General features: G+C 38.9%; 1 protein-coding gene across 1 annotated transcript; it reads right to left on the bottom strand.

The window, feature by feature from the left end:
• Positions 1-153: 153 nt before the first annotated feature.
• On the bottom strand, positions 154-17,434 carry bdp1 (BDP1 general transcription factor IIIB subunit). The gene is made up of 48 exons (XM_081714106.1): positions 17,336-17,434; positions 16,515-16,760; positions 15,754-16,342; positions 15,400-15,506; positions 15,135-15,191; positions 14,557-14,673; positions 14,323-14,456; positions 13,852-13,946; positions 13,607-13,661; positions 13,282-13,410; positions 12,877-13,137; positions 12,538-12,747; positions 12,125-12,283; positions 11,979-12,045; positions 11,737-11,884; positions 11,485-11,558; positions 11,087-11,387; positions 10,866-10,899; positions 10,480-10,787; positions 10,326-10,380; positions 10,154-10,240; positions 9,066-10,065; positions 8,830-8,984; positions 8,593-8,733; positions 8,265-8,394; positions 8,024-8,123; positions 7,848-7,887; positions 7,564-7,738; positions 7,238-7,442; positions 7,032-7,125; positions 6,421-6,538; positions 6,086-6,284; positions 5,864-5,969; positions 5,336-5,651; positions 5,137-5,251; positions 4,942-5,044; positions 4,595-4,787; positions 4,249-4,453; positions 4,044-4,140; positions 3,624-3,924; positions 3,313-3,531; positions 3,124-3,211; positions 2,758-2,893; positions 2,337-2,640; positions 2,177-2,246; positions 1,936-2,038; positions 1,173-1,567; positions 154-1,050 (listed from the first exon to the last, which is right to left on the bottom strand). The coding sequence occupies exons 2-48, from the start codon at positions 16,754-16,756 to the stop codon at positions 907-909; spliced, it is 8,481 nt and encodes a 2,826-aa protein (XP_081570232.1). The 5' UTR covers positions 16,757-16,760; positions 17,336-17,434; the 3' UTR covers positions 154-906.
• Between the last annotated feature and the right edge of the window lie 440 nt (positions 17,435-17,874).

The raw sequence follows: 17,874 nt of genomic DNA on the forward strand, positions 1-17,874 counted from the left end.
TCAATACAGCATTTAGCAGAACACTGACAGCTATATAAACCGCTCTTATTCAGTGTTGAGTATCATATCCACGCTCTACTGCACCACAGGAGCACATCTATAATAAAAATAGTTATTGGTATGAGTTATAGTTAAAGGTTCTATTCTAATAACAGCATGGAAATCTAGTGTTTAACAAGCAAGGTCAAATTATTCCGATTTGTTTAAAAGACACAATTAGCACACAAGTTTCTTTAAAAGTGCACGCAAATGTAATTGTTTAAATAAAAAAAAAAAACATGATAAATCTTAGTAATCAGCATCTTACTAATAAGCCTAATCAGCAGCAAAAATGCGTTGGTCATCGACAAACCTTCATAAGAGAAGAATAAGGCATCAGGACTAACATCTAGTTATTTAATTTAATAAACAGGAGTAAGTGATTATTTATTACTTATGATTAAACAAAGGCAACAAGGAATGCACCTTAAATAAAAATATATATTACTTGTCAAATCAACACCAAGTTCAGAAAATTGCGCGCACACACAAACACACACACAAAAAAGGAAAATCGGCTCAGTAACAATCATTCCCAAAATAGCCATTATACTTTAAAGCATTTGAATCCATAGAAGACAGACAGTTTCTTAGTGCAGCTCTGGGTAAAATTTGGTCTCTATAGCTTTAATACTATAAGGCAACAGTAATACTCGGGTAGAATTGATCAGTTACATGCAACTTAAGAGCTAAATTACAGATAAATCAAGCACCAAAGTTGTATTGCACCATTGCAAATTCTAAGTAAGAATAGAACACCTGACCCTTAGAATAAACATGCTTGTACTGGTTACTCTCCATCACGGGCAGCTAATTAATACAGCAGCCATGACAACACAGCCTAGAGACTTTGGTTATGAAAGGAAGTCAATCTGCATCTACAATTTCAGTGAAGATGTCATGGATGAAGAACTGAGAAACTCTGGCTGGTTCATCTTCAGTATTTTCACTGGGAACGGGAGAGGTGGGAGAGTTACTTTGTAGAGGTGGACCAACACAAGACGGCATCCACTACGATTTGGAGAAAGAAAATATGGATGAACATTTGAAAGTTTCAGTGTTTTACAGTACAAGGCAGTTCATGTTTTGGCATAGAACAAGTGTCTATGACCAGCACCAACCCTAATATCTACCTGTGGAGGAGTCATGGGTTGGTATGTGCTGGTTGAGACTTTGACTGGAGAAGAAGCAGGGGTGCAGGAGGAGGAACCAGTTTCCCCAATCTGTACTGCTACACGGGAGAGAACGACCCTTGGTGAGAGTGCTGGGGACTTGGGCAACCATGAATCACTCAGCAGGGAAGAGCTTTCCATAGGCTCTGAGTTTATTTTCTCAATTTGGGATATATCAGACAAATGTCGAGTGTGCTGGTTAGTTGTTTGTTCAGACTCTTCCTTTATTTTGGCTGCCTGATCATGCTGGGGTCTTGATGTGAACTGAGTTGAGAGTGTTTGACCAGTTTTTGAGGAGGTATCTTCATCTTTAGTGCAGGTCCTTTTGAACAGTGTAGGCTTCACTCGTATCTTAGCTTTTGAGAAATCAGAGGAAGCATTATGTAAACTGGGTTGCTAGATTGATTGAAAGAGAACATTATCCTATACCGAATAAGACAAACTGGGATTACACAACTTTGTTGGTGAGGCAGTTTTAGACAATTTTAGGCTTCTTAGTTGTGTCTTAACTCCCTATAATCCTTTATTAAAGGATATTAAATAGGATTAAAAAAAAATAATAATAATAATTATATATATAATATATATATATATATATATATATATATATATATATATATATATATATATATATATATATATATATATATATATATATATATATATATATATATATATATATAAAATAATAATAATAATAATCAGAAAGTTGCCTCTGCCTCACCTCTACGTCTAGCAGGTAATGTCTTTACATGTGATCCTGATGGTCCCTCACTGGACTCCTTGTTAATTTCTGACATTGTGGGAATATCTCCTGTTGTTTCCATCTATAAGAGATGTACTCAATCACCCATCTCTTTAATGCTGAAAAACTCTATAAAAATACTGTTTGGAAACTGGAAGACTTTTCAAAATAAGTGAGCTGTTAAACCGGCTTCATGTGTTTCATTACAGACTCTACTCACTTCAGTAATGAGAGAAACTCTTTCATGAGCCTGCTCAGTCTCCTTCAAGTCTCGGGGCTGCACTTTGGAACTTGACAACAGTAAAGTCATGACAAATGGTCACATCGTTTACCATTAACCTTTACCTTTCACATAGTGGTTAAAATAAAAGGTTTCTTACCATGAAGTAAGGTTGGTGCTCTGGTGCCCAACTTCAACACCTTCACTTTTATTTGAGAACAAAGGCAAACTTTCCTTGACTTTAAAGTTTGATTTCATTTTGGACATCTTGGAGAGATCTTCTGCTTTCAGCTCTGCTGCTGGCTGTATGGACATTTTCTTTGCCCAAACAGTTATGGGTAGCTGACGCATTCTTGAAACAGTTCTGGTTGGGTTTAAATCCCTGTTTTCTAAAAATGGTGGATTGGTGTTGGAGGATTCATTTTTTTTGTCCAGTCGTTTTGCAAATGGAAGCTTTAGATTTGCTTGAGAGTGAAATCAAAGAAAATACCACATCACAATTTAACCAGGCATTGCACCAACATAAAGCCATATGCCAACAAAGCCATACAGTGTTTTATTCCACTGTATATTTTTTTTACCTTTCACTTTTGCAGGACTGTTTTTCCCTACCAATACTGGCGGCTCCTTTAATATTCCCTCTTCAATTATTGATCTCTCCCTTGAATCCTCTGATGCAGTTTGGACTGGGCTAGAAATTGCTGCCTTTTTTAACTTCTGCAGCAATGAGGAAAAGTTATTTTAAAAAAAAAGTTAATTAATTTTCTTTAGAAAATTAATTCATAAATTCTATAATTGTTTACATAAAAAATACAAGAAAAGTTAATTTAGCACAAAAATCACACAAGACAAAATGTATATCTTATTTTTCTGTGTCTTGTCCAGTCTCTTTGGAACACTAGCTAAGTGGCTTTCATCTGTATGTATATCTGTAAGTCATTGCTTACATTTTCTCTTAACTCCTCAGAGACCATATGAGCAACACAGTTCTTCTCTGGCCCAGTCTCTTCGAAGTCCACAAACAGAGAGTCAGTACTATGCAATGAAACAAAGAAGAGCCACCAAGTTGCAAAGTAGTTCTTGAGAGAGAAAAAAAACAAGACATAACAATGAAATCAGAATGGCAAACAGCCTACCATATAGTCTTTGCGCTTAGCTTGGCTTCTGGGTATCCTTGTGAGCACACTCCTTTATGAGATGTCACCACTGAATCACCCTTGCCCTCCAAGCTTAATTCCACTTTAGGACTATATGAGGTGGTTGCTGTTTGAACTTTGTTTAAAGACTCATTTGACCCTTTCTCAAGATCATCCTTTGCTTTCTGGGGTCTTTGCTCCTGGAGCTGGGCATCAAGACTACCAGACAACCAACAAAGAAATGATGATCTGCATGGGATGTTTAACAATAAACAAAATGGCTTGGTAAAATGTAAAATTCTTTTTCTTACCATTTTGATAGCCTAACTGTACATGGCATGATAGCATGCTTTCTCCTCAACTCCTCTTCTCCGTCTGCCAAATTTGACCTCTGTTTGGCTATTGAACCCGGTTCTACTTTAGGGACATATAAAATATCTGTTTTTTTCAGCTTTGTGGAAGGATCATGAGAATCTTTATTGCTGTGAGGTACCACAGTTGGATGGGATGTTGCTGAGACAGCTTGTGACATTGGCTGGCTCTGCTCCGTGATATTCTCAGCTGTTTTTGAGGGGTAATTTTTAGCACTTGCCCTCTTCACCCGCTGCTTGCCTTGTGGTGGAAACAAGAGAGAACTAGCATCACTGACTGAAAATAAAAAAATTAATTAATTAATTTACAAAAAAAACAAAAAAACAAAAAAGGAACTCTGAAACCAAATATTTGACTACCCGTTCTTCTGGCAAGTGCTTTACTCTCCTTTGAGGATGAATAATTCTGCTTCATGGTTTCAGCAAATGCTGTGGATAAATCTTTAGCCTTTTCCACCTGTAGGAAACATTTTGTTTAGTCTTGATCATGCAACTGAAATAGAAACTAAGACACAAACACTATGGACTAACTCCCAAGGGAACAATAAGTCACACAAAACCATACCTTGCCTTCAATTCTAAAATGATTCTCCTGCATCTTTGAATGACTGACCTCCTCTCTAGTAGGACTGCTCACAAATGGTAGTTGCCAGTCCTCACTTAAATCTTCTCCCATCTCCTCCGAGACAGGAACAAAAACATCAGCCAAAACCATGTGAGAAACACCCTCACGTTCTTCCTCAGCCTCATTTAAGTCCACAGAGCCAGAACTTCAGGACAAAAATAATTAAGCAAACCTTAGTAATTGTGTAATTGGTCTTAAAACAGTTTTAGGTTTTTGATTATCTTTTACCTTGAGGTCATCATTACACTGATGGAAATCATCTCCTTTATGAGCTACTGTTACTTACCTTTCTTTGTCCTTTGACCTTGAATTCATATCCTCTTTTATTGCAAAATCTTCTGATAGGAGCTTGGTTGCAGTCTCATTTGGCACATTATCAACTTCATGTATTTTTGATTGCCAAGGTGATGGCAAGATCATTGGGGCCAGTTCTGAATGAATGGGCTCCATGTCACTCTGAGACATTTCTGAGGATTCATCTTAAAGCAAATGTTTTTAGAAGACATTTGGGCTTCACTTTCAGCTTGCAACATATACAAAATATTGAAAAAGTAAAAAAAAAAATGTAATTAACAATTACACAGTCAAATTTTAAATGCTTTTTTTCAAGTGACAAAAGCACCATTTTCCCACCTTTCCCAACAAGCATTTTAATTTCTTGGGAAGCCAATATTGTGTCAATTGCCTTCTTATGAGAATCATCATCTGGGCTTGGCGTGCCTGTCATCTTTTTGTCCTGTATACATATGAAACATTGGTGCTTGGTTTATTCAGCAGAGAGCTTTTCTCGGTTTTCTAGAGGAGTCCTTTGTTCTTAGGTGAACTTACAGGTGCTGTCCCCTCAGTAGTGATATATTGCATCACATCAGAAGTGCGTTTTACCACATGAGAAACACCTGCATAATCTTTATCCTCTTCAGAGTCCTTGTGTTGCGGGTTGGGACTAAAAGATACAAAATTACCCTGGTAACAATCGGAAGACATGTAAAACAAATAATTTGTTATTTACTTGCAAGTGGTCTTTTACCTCTTCAAGAGGCTAACAGAGCATTGTGTAATCTGGCGTTTTTGCTGCAAGACGTCTCCTTGAGGGGGATCAGATACTAAATTTTCTTTGCCTTTTGTTTTATCCTCCAATTTGGGCATACGTGGGACACCTTCAGTTTCAAGCCTTGTTGAAATAAGACTGCAATCTTCCTTTGCCTGAGGTACCATGGTTTGCTGTGATGGCAAAACAGCCTGTGAAATGTTTGACTGATTCTTCTCCGTAACAGGCTGATCAGTTTTCATGGAGTCATTTGTAACCCATGATCTTTTTATTAGTTTAGGTTCCAGCTTTCCTTCTGACAGAAATCAGAGAAAATTATGCCAACATAAAATGAATAATAACAACATAAGAGGAACATAACAGAAGACAAAAAAAAGTAAATAAATTAATTCAAAAAGTAAAAAATAAATAAATTATATACATTTATTTTTTACTTTTTGAATTTATATATATATAAAAATTTATAATTTCTCAATCAGTACAAAAGCATAAAATTAGATTGTCTACCTTTCCTTTTGGCAGGTGCCTTTTTCTCCTCTGACAATGACTGCTTGTACTTCGAATCCTCCATTATACTAAACAATGGACTGGATACAGCTGTAGGATGTTTTACCTGTAGCAAACAGTATATAGCAGTCAGTAGTTCATTGTAAAATAACTTTCTGTAAATTGCAAAACACACACAGTATGCAAATGTGACCAAACATTTTTTTATCTATGAACATGTACCTTTTTTAGCTCTTCAGAAGGAATCTCTTGTGTCTTTGCATGAACAGCTGAAGAGCAGCCTTCTCTGTGAATGTTAATTTCTTCAGGCATTGCACTCTCCTTGCTTACATAATCTTCCGAGACCGGCATCAAGACATCAGCCAACACAACGTGAGATATACCTTCACATTTTTCAGTGTCCTGGGGCGAAGACTTAACACTAAAAGACAAAGGGTTATTGTAACAGCTCATATTGATGTAATGAGTGTGATATGATACTTATACTTGGATTTAAGATCTTTAAGTTCTGGACACTGTCAGCACAGGGACTTTGGGGCTTTAAATCGGGAACAGACCTGATATCTTCTGCTTCTTGCTTTGCAGAACCCTCTTTATACTTGTCTTTTGCTTGGTGTGTTATGGTTTGATGAGTTGCTTGTGGCATGCCTTGATAGTCAACCTTCATGACCTGCTCTAAAATTCAGGAGTCAAATTGTGTGTTAGTAACTGTAAGTCAAGTCAAGTACTTAAAAACTCAAATCCCGATTTTAAAGAACTTCTAATAGAAACAATGTTTCCGGATTCCCATTAAAATCCAAAGCCTGTTTTAATTGAGGAAAAAAAAACTGGGTTCAGGCAAAATATTTTAGAGATGGTTTCCAAGAGCTTGGGAGAAAGTGCCTTATCCTTTAATATGACAGCATGATCCAGCAGTTTAAATATAAAAAACCAGAACGATGGCAAGGAGGGTCAAGCACTGTTGGTCACTTGTCTATTACAATGAACTCACATGTTTTGTTTGAATATTGTGTACTTTTATCATGTATTTAAAAATACAAATGTCTATTGTTGAGGATGGAGATAATTAAGCATTACAACATGCCAATTGAGATCACCAGTATTTCAATATGCACACAACTGTACATTGAAGGAAATTTAAAGAAATTTCTTCAGGCTTTCTACTTACTGGGTGCTGGTTTTTCTTCCAACATTGATGATATATTTGATTTTTCTTGTGAGTGAGTATTCAGTGGCCTGGGAGTATCTGCTGACTCCTTTTCCTTTCAAAGCATTTAATCAGACTCAGACATGTTTATTAGGCACAACCTATGCACGGACATGACAAACAACAACAACAACAACAACAACAACAACAACAACAACCTGACATACTTTGATGACCTCTGGGGAAAGGCTCCCTTCTGTTTCTGGAGTCTCTTCACTGAACTCAGCACCTCTCTTCAATGTGGTTGTCAGGCCCAATGTGACATTTTCTCCAATATCTTCAGTGAGCATTCCCAAGGAGTCAGATAACTCATTTTGTGATATGCCCACACACTCTTTTTCAGTCTCTTCGATTTTCATAGGCAGAAATATACTAGAAAAGCCAAAGAAACCTGTATAAAATTATTCCATAAAATATGCTTTGGTTTAACATAACACAAGTAACAATTTACATGCTTAATCCTATCTGAAACTACTATAGAAGCAAGTGTTACCTAGGACAGTATGGTGTAGATGGTAAAGCGGAAGACACTGGTGGAGATGGGACTTCAACAGGGTATAAGTCAGAGGTCATTGCAGAGTCATTACTAGCGAAGGTCAAATCTGCTTGGGTGACAGGAATCTCATAGAGTGTCAAGATGAAGGTGGGTTCCTCATTACTTTGGCCATCTGTGTGAAGATGGTGGCAATTGGACAGGAGAGAAGAAGTAATTATGATGTCACCATTTTAAATTTGCCTCTAACGTAATGCAACGTTAGTCTTGTTAAACAGGCTCACCTCCAGCTGAATGGATGACCTTTGCAGGGGCACATGCAACCTTAAAATAATTAATTAATATAATTATTAATATAATTAATAATTAAAAAATTTAAACAGAAACTATCCCTCATGGCATTTTGTGATGTTCACTGGATCTAAATTGAAACACTGTACTTCTCTAGCATCTTACTTACGTGACATGTTTCTGTCATCTGTCCCGTTTGTGAGGGAAGAGGCGAAACACGTGAAGTATCAGTCTTCTGGAGATCTGCTACAGACTGGCAATTTGGTGTCCTATAGAGGAATTAAAAGATCTTATAGAAAGTCTCTGGCTTTTAAATTGTTGATTGAAATTAATACTCACTTCTAATATGTTAGCAGTTTCTTCCTTTCTTTTTTTTAAAAAAAACCAACTAATGAGAACTGGATACATACATGACCACATCACAACTGCTTTTAGTTTGGTCAGAAGCCATCTGTAGCACTGGAGCACTGACTTCATTCAAAGTTACTGTAGTGATCTTCTGCTCCTGCTCCAGTACTGTTACAGATGCACCACTAGGAACTGGCAGTATAAGCAAGATGAGAAAAAGAAAAAAAAACAAACAAACCTTGCCTTGATTTTAATATATGGTAAAGAAAACAAACAAACAAAATATATTCTCCAGATACCAATCAACAGTTTATATTCCAGGGAAGAACAGACAGACTGGAATCTTTGAAGTTAAGGCTGGAATGGAGTAATAAGTTGATGCGTGGGAACCTTTTGATGGTTTAGATTCTGCATGATGCACAGAACTCAGATATATCCCCTTCTTTTTGGAGATGTTCTCCTTGGCAAAATCTAAGTCACAGAGCTGGTCAACAGCAGAACTCTGAAGTAAAAGCTTCTCAGAAGAGACAGCTGGAATAAACAAGACAGAACACAACCACTGATCATTAATACAAGGCAGTGCAATGTTAGTTTATGGGTCAGCACATGTTATTGCATGGAGCTTACTTGTGTTAGGCTCTATGCTTTTTTGTTTTGGAGAACAGTTCATGACTCTGGATGCCAAATTCAAGTTAGGTTTAGGCTTCAGGAACCTGCTTCTCCTCTTTAGGATGCCACCATGTTCACAAGAAATGGAGGTACCAGAGGATAATTTTGTGCTGCTAATAAGATGAGAAATAGATAGTCAGGACAAAAAATAGCTTACACATTTCCTAGTCACATTTTTATTTTTCATTACATACCTGGGTTGAATAGCATGTTCCTCTTCTTCTAGAGAGTGTGCCTTGATTATTGCTGTAGTCATGACTAACCCCTCTGGCATCTGCTTTATTTTTGGGTTTAACAATGCAAACTCCTGAGACATCGGTGAGACTTCAGAGGGTTCCAGCAGAGACCCACGAGACTCTTGAGATGCTTTAATTTCTGGGGTTGCCAAAAAGGCATCCTCTGAGCCCTCCTTAATTTCTAGTGTTGTTACTACAGACTCCTGTGACCTTTCAAGGACTTCACAGGTTTCTAGCAATGACCTTTCTGAATCCTCTTTGATTTCAGTGCTCATCAATTGAGACCTCTGAAATCCTTCCATAATTTCTGGTGTTGGCACAACAGTCTCCTGTGATCTCTCGGAGACTTCAGCAGGTTCTCGCAGTGACCCTTGCGAGTACTTATTGATTTCTGGTATCAACACTTGTGATCTCTCATTAATGTCTGGTGTTGCCACTTCAACATCTTCCTGAGAGTCCTCTTTGACCACTGGTGTGGACACCAATGACCCCTCTGATCTCAGCTTTATTTCTGGGGTCGTCATGACAGACCCCTGGGTTCCCTCTTTAACTTCTAGTGCCGTCACTACAGACTCCTGTGATCTTTCCACGACTTCAGCAGGTTCTGAAAGAGACTCTTGCATGTTCTCTTTGATTTCTGTGGTTATCGATACAGACCCCTGTGGTCTGTCCCAAGTTTGTGGTGCTGCCACTACAGACGCCCGAGATCCCTCCAAGACTCCAGAGCAAGACTCCTGTGGCAGCACCGACGATTGCACCAGTGCAAGCACAGATGTCTTGTTTACCTCTGTAGCATCTTGGGTTGCCAAGGAAGTGCCATAAGACTCAAGCAACATAATGGCAGTTCTTTTATGGGACCCATGTGCATTAGGTTTTGTGCAGGCAAGATCCTCAGAAGCCACATCCTCTAAGGAAGCCAAAGATGCAGAAGCCTGAAGATCATTTTCTGTTGAGACATCTGTAAGAATCAAATCTTTTTTTTCCCCCCTTCTGGGTCAAGAATACAAATTTGGATGCTTGGAGTTTTAATTATTTTATGGTCTTACCTTTATCTGTCTTGGACTGGAACAGTGGTTCAGGCTTCTCCAAGGGGCACAAAGTTTCTACCTTGTTCACCTCTGGCTTATCGTTCACTGTGAAAAGATATAAGAACTTGCATACCAAGATCAAATCATCAACATGTAAAACAAACTATAAAAATATTGCTTCATATCTTACTGTCTGAATTTAAGGTGGTAGAAAAGTGTCTTGTGCTTGATGGATCAGACTGACCCTAACAAAAGAATGTGTAATATGGAAAATAAGTAAAACACTGTTTTTCATGGTTATTCCTTTAGGTCAGTACAAATGAAGCCCAAACATCTCTGCTTACCGATGCAGACTCCATCATCTCCAGATCTTCCCAGTGACTCTCAAGAACAGCACTTTGTGAATCAATGTCTGGAGGTCCTCCAACCACACACTCATCTTGACCAACTTCCACATTCTCTTCCATAAGGTTGCTGAGTTGAAATGAGAGCTCTGTGTTGAGTGATAAATCTAGAGGACTCATCTGTGGCGATGATGATGGTGATGGTAATGGCGATGGTTGTTTAGCAGCTGTTTGCTCCTGATCACTGAGGAACATGTCTACTTCTTCACGAGATAACATCACCAATGGTCTTCTTTGGAACATTGGACCTTTAGGTGAGAATAATATTTTTAGGAGCAGTACAAGAATGACCACACGAACAGTCGTTTATACTGAGCTGAACTTACTGTTTAAAGCATGTAGGTATGAGAAGTCCCCAAGCTTCTGAAAGAGAACAGAGGATAGTCAGCTACTACACTAAAACAGCTTTCAGTACTTATATCTACTAATCTGCTGCCTGCAGAGCTTACTTTCAACCATAATCCAACACATCAGATCCAGTCAGTCAAGGCCGGCTGAGATGAATTCCAGGACCAGACAACGCTGATCGTGCTCTGATTTATTTTACCTCATCCAAGGTGTTATCCATGTCGGAGTCTTCTGATTCCTGAGTGACTATCTGCTTTTTGGGGCTCTCCTTATCCTCAGAGGCTGGATCATGCTCAGATTCCTCGTGGTCCATCATTCCTTTTCTCCTCCCCTTTTGCCCACCAAAAGTCAGATTGCGCTTTGCTCTATCTGACCTTTGCATCTTCATCTGCTTGCTAGAGGAGCTCTCACTAATAGATGGAGAAGCAGGTGAATTCCCAGGAGGCTCTGATTCTTTACTTATGGAATGGAGCTTAGAAGGGCTATGTAGGTTTTTTTCCCTGTAATATTTGCACAGGAAGAACATACAGAGCAGTCAAAATGTTGAAAACAACAGCAAGCAAACAAACAAAAAGGGATATAATTAAAATTACTTACCTTGGGGGAGTCCTTTCCATCACATTCTCTGCTTCTTTCTGGAGCTGTCCCTTCTCCATAGGACTAATCGCTACCTAAATAAATAAAAAAAACTTAATAAAGACCAAAAAACTAGTGCTAATGATGGGGGTATTCTCCTCCACAGCACTACATAAATTGAAAATCAAGCCACGACAACAGCACTTGATCTTGCTCTAGATCTCATCAATATTTACTTTTACAGTGGTTATCAATGTTCTCAATTTGACTCACTTGAATGTCATCAGGCTCATTAGTAGTTTCAGGTTCAATGCTTCTCTTGCGTCCTCTTCTGCCCAGGTAGGGCTTGGGCTTCTGAGCGACCCTGACAGACTTTTGTTGGGGTACATCCACAGCATGAGCAGGGACCAGCGCGCCATTCCTGTCCAGTTGCAGCATAAGAAGCAGTGATTCATTGCATAAGAAAGAACACTTAGATGTGCAGATAAACCCTTTTGGAAGCTAAAAACCATTACTTATCAGCCTCTGAAGGCCCCATTGTTGAAGCCTCTCCATTTTCTTCAGTTTCCTCATTCATTGTGCCTGAAGAGAAAATAATTAATTGAATGAGCTCAAAACAAAAGGGTAATTAATGATATCTGATGAAACAAAAAGTTATTACCTTTCGGCACCTCTCGCTTTGTGCTCTTTTTCCCTTTGGTAGATCCACCTGTTTTAAGGTCACCTTTTTTGGAACGTTTACATGTCTTCATAGTGGCCACAGAGTGATCATCAGTGATGCCACTTTCATTAGTGTTAACGGACTCATGGTCATCGCTAACTGAATTTCATGATACATAAGGAAAACACTTTTAATACACATTACTCTCTTTCTTTTTTTTCCGAGCTGACCCAAAAGTGAACACTATGTTGAGCAATCATTAAAAACATCTGCTATGGCAGGCACCTGAGCTTCCTCAGGAGAACAAACATGAGTTATATTAGTTAGTAAATGCTAAATGTCATCAAATGTTAATGAGGTAGTAAGTGTTAAATATCAGTAAATGTCAACTCAAATCAAATGTTAACTGGAACCTTTGAGTGACTTTCTGCTCCAACTGCCCTTTCTTCCTTCAGCTGGCTTTTCAACCTCTCCCTCCTTGCCACCTTTTCTTGAGGTTTTGTGCTTCTTTTTCCGTGTGGGAGCATTTGACCCAAGCTCATCTTCCTTATTGGCATTCACAGCGTCATCCGCCATGTTGAAAATGCCACTCTCATCTTCACCATCGTGTGGTGAACTAATCCCTGAAACGACAAATAATTAATTTATAGATTTCTGCATTTCATATACATTTTTCACTTTGTATTCTTTCATGGCAGACTTTTGATATTGCTATTTTAAATGCACGGATAAATAGTAATTTAAAAAGTTACCTTTTGGGGTCGTTTTGCTACGTTTCCTTTTTTTCCTTTGGACTTGCTCCTCAGATAAGTCCTCGGCATCCTTAGCTTCGTTAACTTGCCTTGGACGTTTTCGCTTCCTTTTAGCTGGGGCAGTATCCGTTTCATTAACATTAGAGAGGTTTTCATTCTCCTTTTCTGCATAGACCTGTCCACCATCCTCCATCTCAAAGTGTTGATCTTCCTCATCACCATGGCATTCTTCTTCACAAACAGATTTTTTTCCTTTTTTACCTGCTGGATCATTTGGAAAGGTGTTAAAAAAGGAGCCCATGTTACTTTGAGAACTAAAACATTAAAAGCTTTTAGAGTCTCTGGCCCAATGGGCTTTTACATGGCATATTTATTATTACTTATGCCAAAACTTTGCACTGTTACCTCTGGTTTTCCCTGCTTTTCTGGATTGGGTCATTACTAATTTGATAGATTTTCCTTTTTCTTTATCTTTGGCCAAAACCCTCTCCAGCAGAAAGCTAAAGAACTCCTTGTCATATGGTCGCTTATTTCCTTGAAGGACAGCAACAAGAGGTGTAGTGTTAGCACTGTAAAATGTTCATGTAAAATGATCACATTATGTGAAAATTACATATTGAAGAATTTTGAATATTTCAAAATCTTGTTTTGCTGCATTACACTGTATTCCACGAAAATGATCAAAACCAGTTTAATTTTACTTCCATTTATGGAAAAAAGTACAACTCACTGAAAGCTTTGTCAATTCTCCATGCACTTGCCCTCTCCTCTCTTTTAAATTTGTTCTATAATCAAGTTAAATGCGCACAAATTAAATCATGCCATATATCATGAAGGTATTACACCATTGTTTTATTCTGGATGGCTTAATTATAAAGATAAAAAAAAAAAAAAGACAAAATATCAATCATTCATTAACTGTACCATGATTAGTTACCAATATAAATTATAGAATTAGAAACAAAAAGGGACCACCTTAATCTCAGAACGGCTACGGTGTGGTAACAGCTGAGCAATCAGAGAGAAATCTGTGCCCACCATGCTGATGGCCAGAAAAAACATGTCTGTCTCTGGAAGAAACATTTACATTATTTAGTTAATGCTTTTATTCAAAGCAACTTACAATTCTGATTTAACACAACTTGAGAAGCTGAGGGTTCAGGGCCTTGTTCAGGGGCCCAACAGTGGCAACTTGGCATTGATGGGGCTTGAACTGGCAACCTTCTGATGACTAGTCAAGTACCTGAACCACTGAGCTAGACACACCCAAAAATTTCTCCATGACCAATAACTATGCGCATATTAAATGTAGACATTTCTTTTAACTATAAGCAGAACCAGAATTGAATTCATAGGCAATTTATGATATTTAATATCAGAAAACAGTGACAATTTAAACAGTACAGAAATGCCATGAAAAGGCAAAGGGCATCGGAGCTCAGTTACCTCTAACTGACCAGCTTTTCACGTAGTTCCAATTTCTGAAGCTTGTGTAAGACGTAGTTGATCCTCGTTCGAAGAGGGGATTTGAGCTCTCCACCACTACGGTATCAGAGGTCCTCTGAACTCGCACTGTCAAGCTAAAACAAACACAAAATAGGTGAGTGTGCTTCTCTTGAGAACAACCCATTCCTGATCCAGGAACACCACAAATGCACTTGTAGGTGGGAGTAACGCCACCTGTCTTCATCCAGAATGATTGAGCCATCCTCTGCCACTCTGACCTTTGGCATCAACATTCCCTCATTTTCAGACTCTGCCTCTTCCTCATCTGTCTCCTGGGTTTTCTCTGGCACCCTGACAAGAAATTGGTCATTTGCCCAGGAACTGGCTTATGAATACATTCTTACACAATGAACAGGAATGTGGCATCATCAGTTCCAAGAAAAGCTGTCGCTTCTCAACCACTTTACATTTTAAACCACTCTAAAGGGGGCACATTTTTAAAGCTTCCCACTTGTAAAATGAAAGGTAACCACTAGGCTTTATGCTTCACCTGATTTTTTTTTTTTCACCTGATCATTCCTGACAGTATGAGAACACTGTCAGAGACTAGAAGTCTTGATTGAAACAGTAGCACATCTTGCATATAGCACATTCTGTGATTACCATTACACTCCAGTACTCAATTTGAGTGGGGCAACATATCTAAAGGCCTTTACACTGCAATACATAGCTGCTGCACAAGGGAGGAGATCAAAGAAACTACAAAAGAAGGGGATAAATACTGGAAAAAGAAGAATCGGAGCTAAGATTACTTTGGCAACGGTGGAACAGTAACTTCGGCTTGGTCCTCCTCACGCACCATGGAAGACCTGTTAAGGAGTCCAGACAGACCAGAGTGTAGATTTATGTACCACATGCATTTATTCATGCACAAAATCATGCAAAACAAAGATTTCTTTTATAAACAGTCCTTGTAAAATGAAAAAAAAAAAAAATAGAATGCTTTAAAAGGAGCACATTTTGAGATACTTTTTTTTTTGGGCCTGGTTGTCAAAGGAAGACTAAAATGACACCTACTTCATTGGGCTTGTATTGGGCAGGTAGTAGATTAGATCCCTCATGGTCATCTTACTGTGGTCCAGGGCTGCATATTCTCTCTTTTGTCTAACTGATTTCTTGGCCCTCTACACATGAAAAAAATAATCTATAAACAAAAGCACAGACTACTAGAGCACAGATACTCTAATTGCTTATATTAATGCACCATTTCTTTTTTTCTACAAAAAGCAGTCTCCAAAGTGAATGAAAAATTCATCAATGCGTTAACAAAATATGTTTTGTATAAAGTTTTTTGTTAGAAACTTTCCAAATGAAGAAATAAGCCCAGTGTCTTTGATGACAAACAGGACAAAACATCACACTGACTTTCACCTCAATATCTCTCCTCTTTTCGATCTTCATGAGTTCCTTCAGCTTGAGGGCCTTCAGGATCCTTTCCTTGTCTGTCTCCTTAGGAGAACCTGGCATATCAAAACAGGTGGACTTTGCATACACCGAGGGCACACCTGACACCTGTGTGGAGCACTGATGGGCTCCTTGCTCCTGTGGAGGTTGCTGAGGCAGGTGGCCCGGCGGAGGAGACGGTGGGGAGTCCTCCACTGACTTCTCATCATGAACGAAAGGCTTCTGGAGGCCAGATGTGGAAGGCACACATGGGGACAACGGTGGATATGATGTGGACAACGTCATGGCTACTTTTGTGGGCAACGTGGAGTAAGGTATCCCAGAGTCGGACAGATTGTCAGAGTTCCTTGAGTCCAAAGCTGTAGTCTCATGAGTAGAATCAAGCCCAGGTCCATCACTGGGCAATGTTGGCACTGCCAAGCTAGGTGTTCTGGCAGCCGGGCGAGGTACAGAAGTGACTCGTGGTCTGGAAAGTTTTGGAGTGGCTGAGAGCCTCATTCTTCTCTGAGGAACTGCATCAGGAGTGCTCCTGCCACTAGAGGGTGCTCCACCATGCCTACATTCAGCGCAAAGAAAACACTTTAAATCAAGTGCTCAATGTTTCCCCATTTTATTAAACAACAACTGGAACACCAGTGGAGAATGTGGGATCACAGTAACCCCATAAACTCTATTACTGAAAACAACAGTACAGGCAAAACTGTCAATGCCAGAGAGGAAATACTTACTGATTAGGTGAGGACTTGGCCAAAGGTGACTGTGGATCATTTTTAACACCTAAAGCTTGGGGAGTCTCTTCCACAGGTGGGTTTACCTGGGGAGAGGGTGAAGGCATGGCTGGTTTTTCAGCTTTGACTGTTGGCAGGGTGCTGTCAGTATCTGCTGCACCCTGTGAGGTCAGCTCTCCTGCCAAACCACTTCGACTTCCAGGCCTGAAATTAGGCTTAACGTTGATTCTTGCTCGCCGCATAATTCTGCAGAAATAAATAAAACAGTCTCAGCAAAGATAAAGTTTTTTACCTCTAAAACACAGTCATGTCACTTTTTGTGCTAGTGAGTTAACTATTGCTAGTTGATACACAGGATGATGACATCAAGTCAATTACATGCAATACCAATATAATACTGGGAGGACCAAGTCACTGTGATATTTAAAAAAAACAAACAAACCGTAGCAGTTTTTTACCCACGTGAGTAGGAACACAGTGACCTCTACGACCGACTGTGGTACTAACCTGTCAAATTTACTAGCAACATGAGAAGGGTAGAATATAGCTATAATGAAAAATAATCAAAAAAGGAGAGATGGTAGCTACAACGAAAATAGATTAAAAGCTGCGCTAAGCTGCATCCAGTAACAGAACTAATCAGACAACTAATCCAATTGCATGCGTTAATATGACGAACTGATTTTGCCAGTTATACGGCCAGGGTTACTGGCTGCTGCGGAGACTACACAGTGATTACCATTCTTCTGAAATTGTATAACTGATAAAATTGTAATAAAGAAGGTAAAGAAGAATGTAAATTAATAGACATCTAGACTCACTTGCGTTAAACCGCTTGTCAGCACTGTTGATATAAATGCAGAAATATTGAAGACAGCAAAGGATAATATTTGCGCAGTCACATTTTTCTGTAAAGCTAGCTAGCTAGCTATCACTATCACCATACCGGCCGGTTTGCGCTTTTAACAACCACGCTGGTGTAAAGAATCATCTGTGAAGCACCCCAGACGGGAATTCTGGGTATTGTAGTACAAGGATGCGCCATTTTCGTCCAGGCAAAAAAAAAAAAAAAAAAAAAAAAATTCCCATAATTAGCTCTTTGCAACTAGTCAGCAATAATTGATTTGACGCACGTGTATTGGCTGCCAACATGAGACATGTGCCCCGTTACTTAAAAAATTATGCTGTCATGTCATTAAAGGTACGGGAATAAACTAGTGCAAACATAATTAGGTCAGTTAACGGCTTTGTTCTAGTTTTATTTTATTTGGTATAAAGTCGTAACTCTTAACAACATTCATTTTAAATTCTGCATGAACGTATCTTGTTTCATGTAGCCCACTTATTCGGCTGAAAAATT

The sequence above is a fragment of the Electrophorus electricus genome, chromosome 5 (genome assembly GCF_041902795.1).
Source record: "Electrophorus electricus isolate QZ-2024a chromosome 5, ASM4190279v1, whole genome shotgun sequence".
NCBI lineage: Eukaryota > Metazoa > Chordata > Actinopteri > Gymnotiformes > Gymnotidae > Electrophorus > Electrophorus electricus.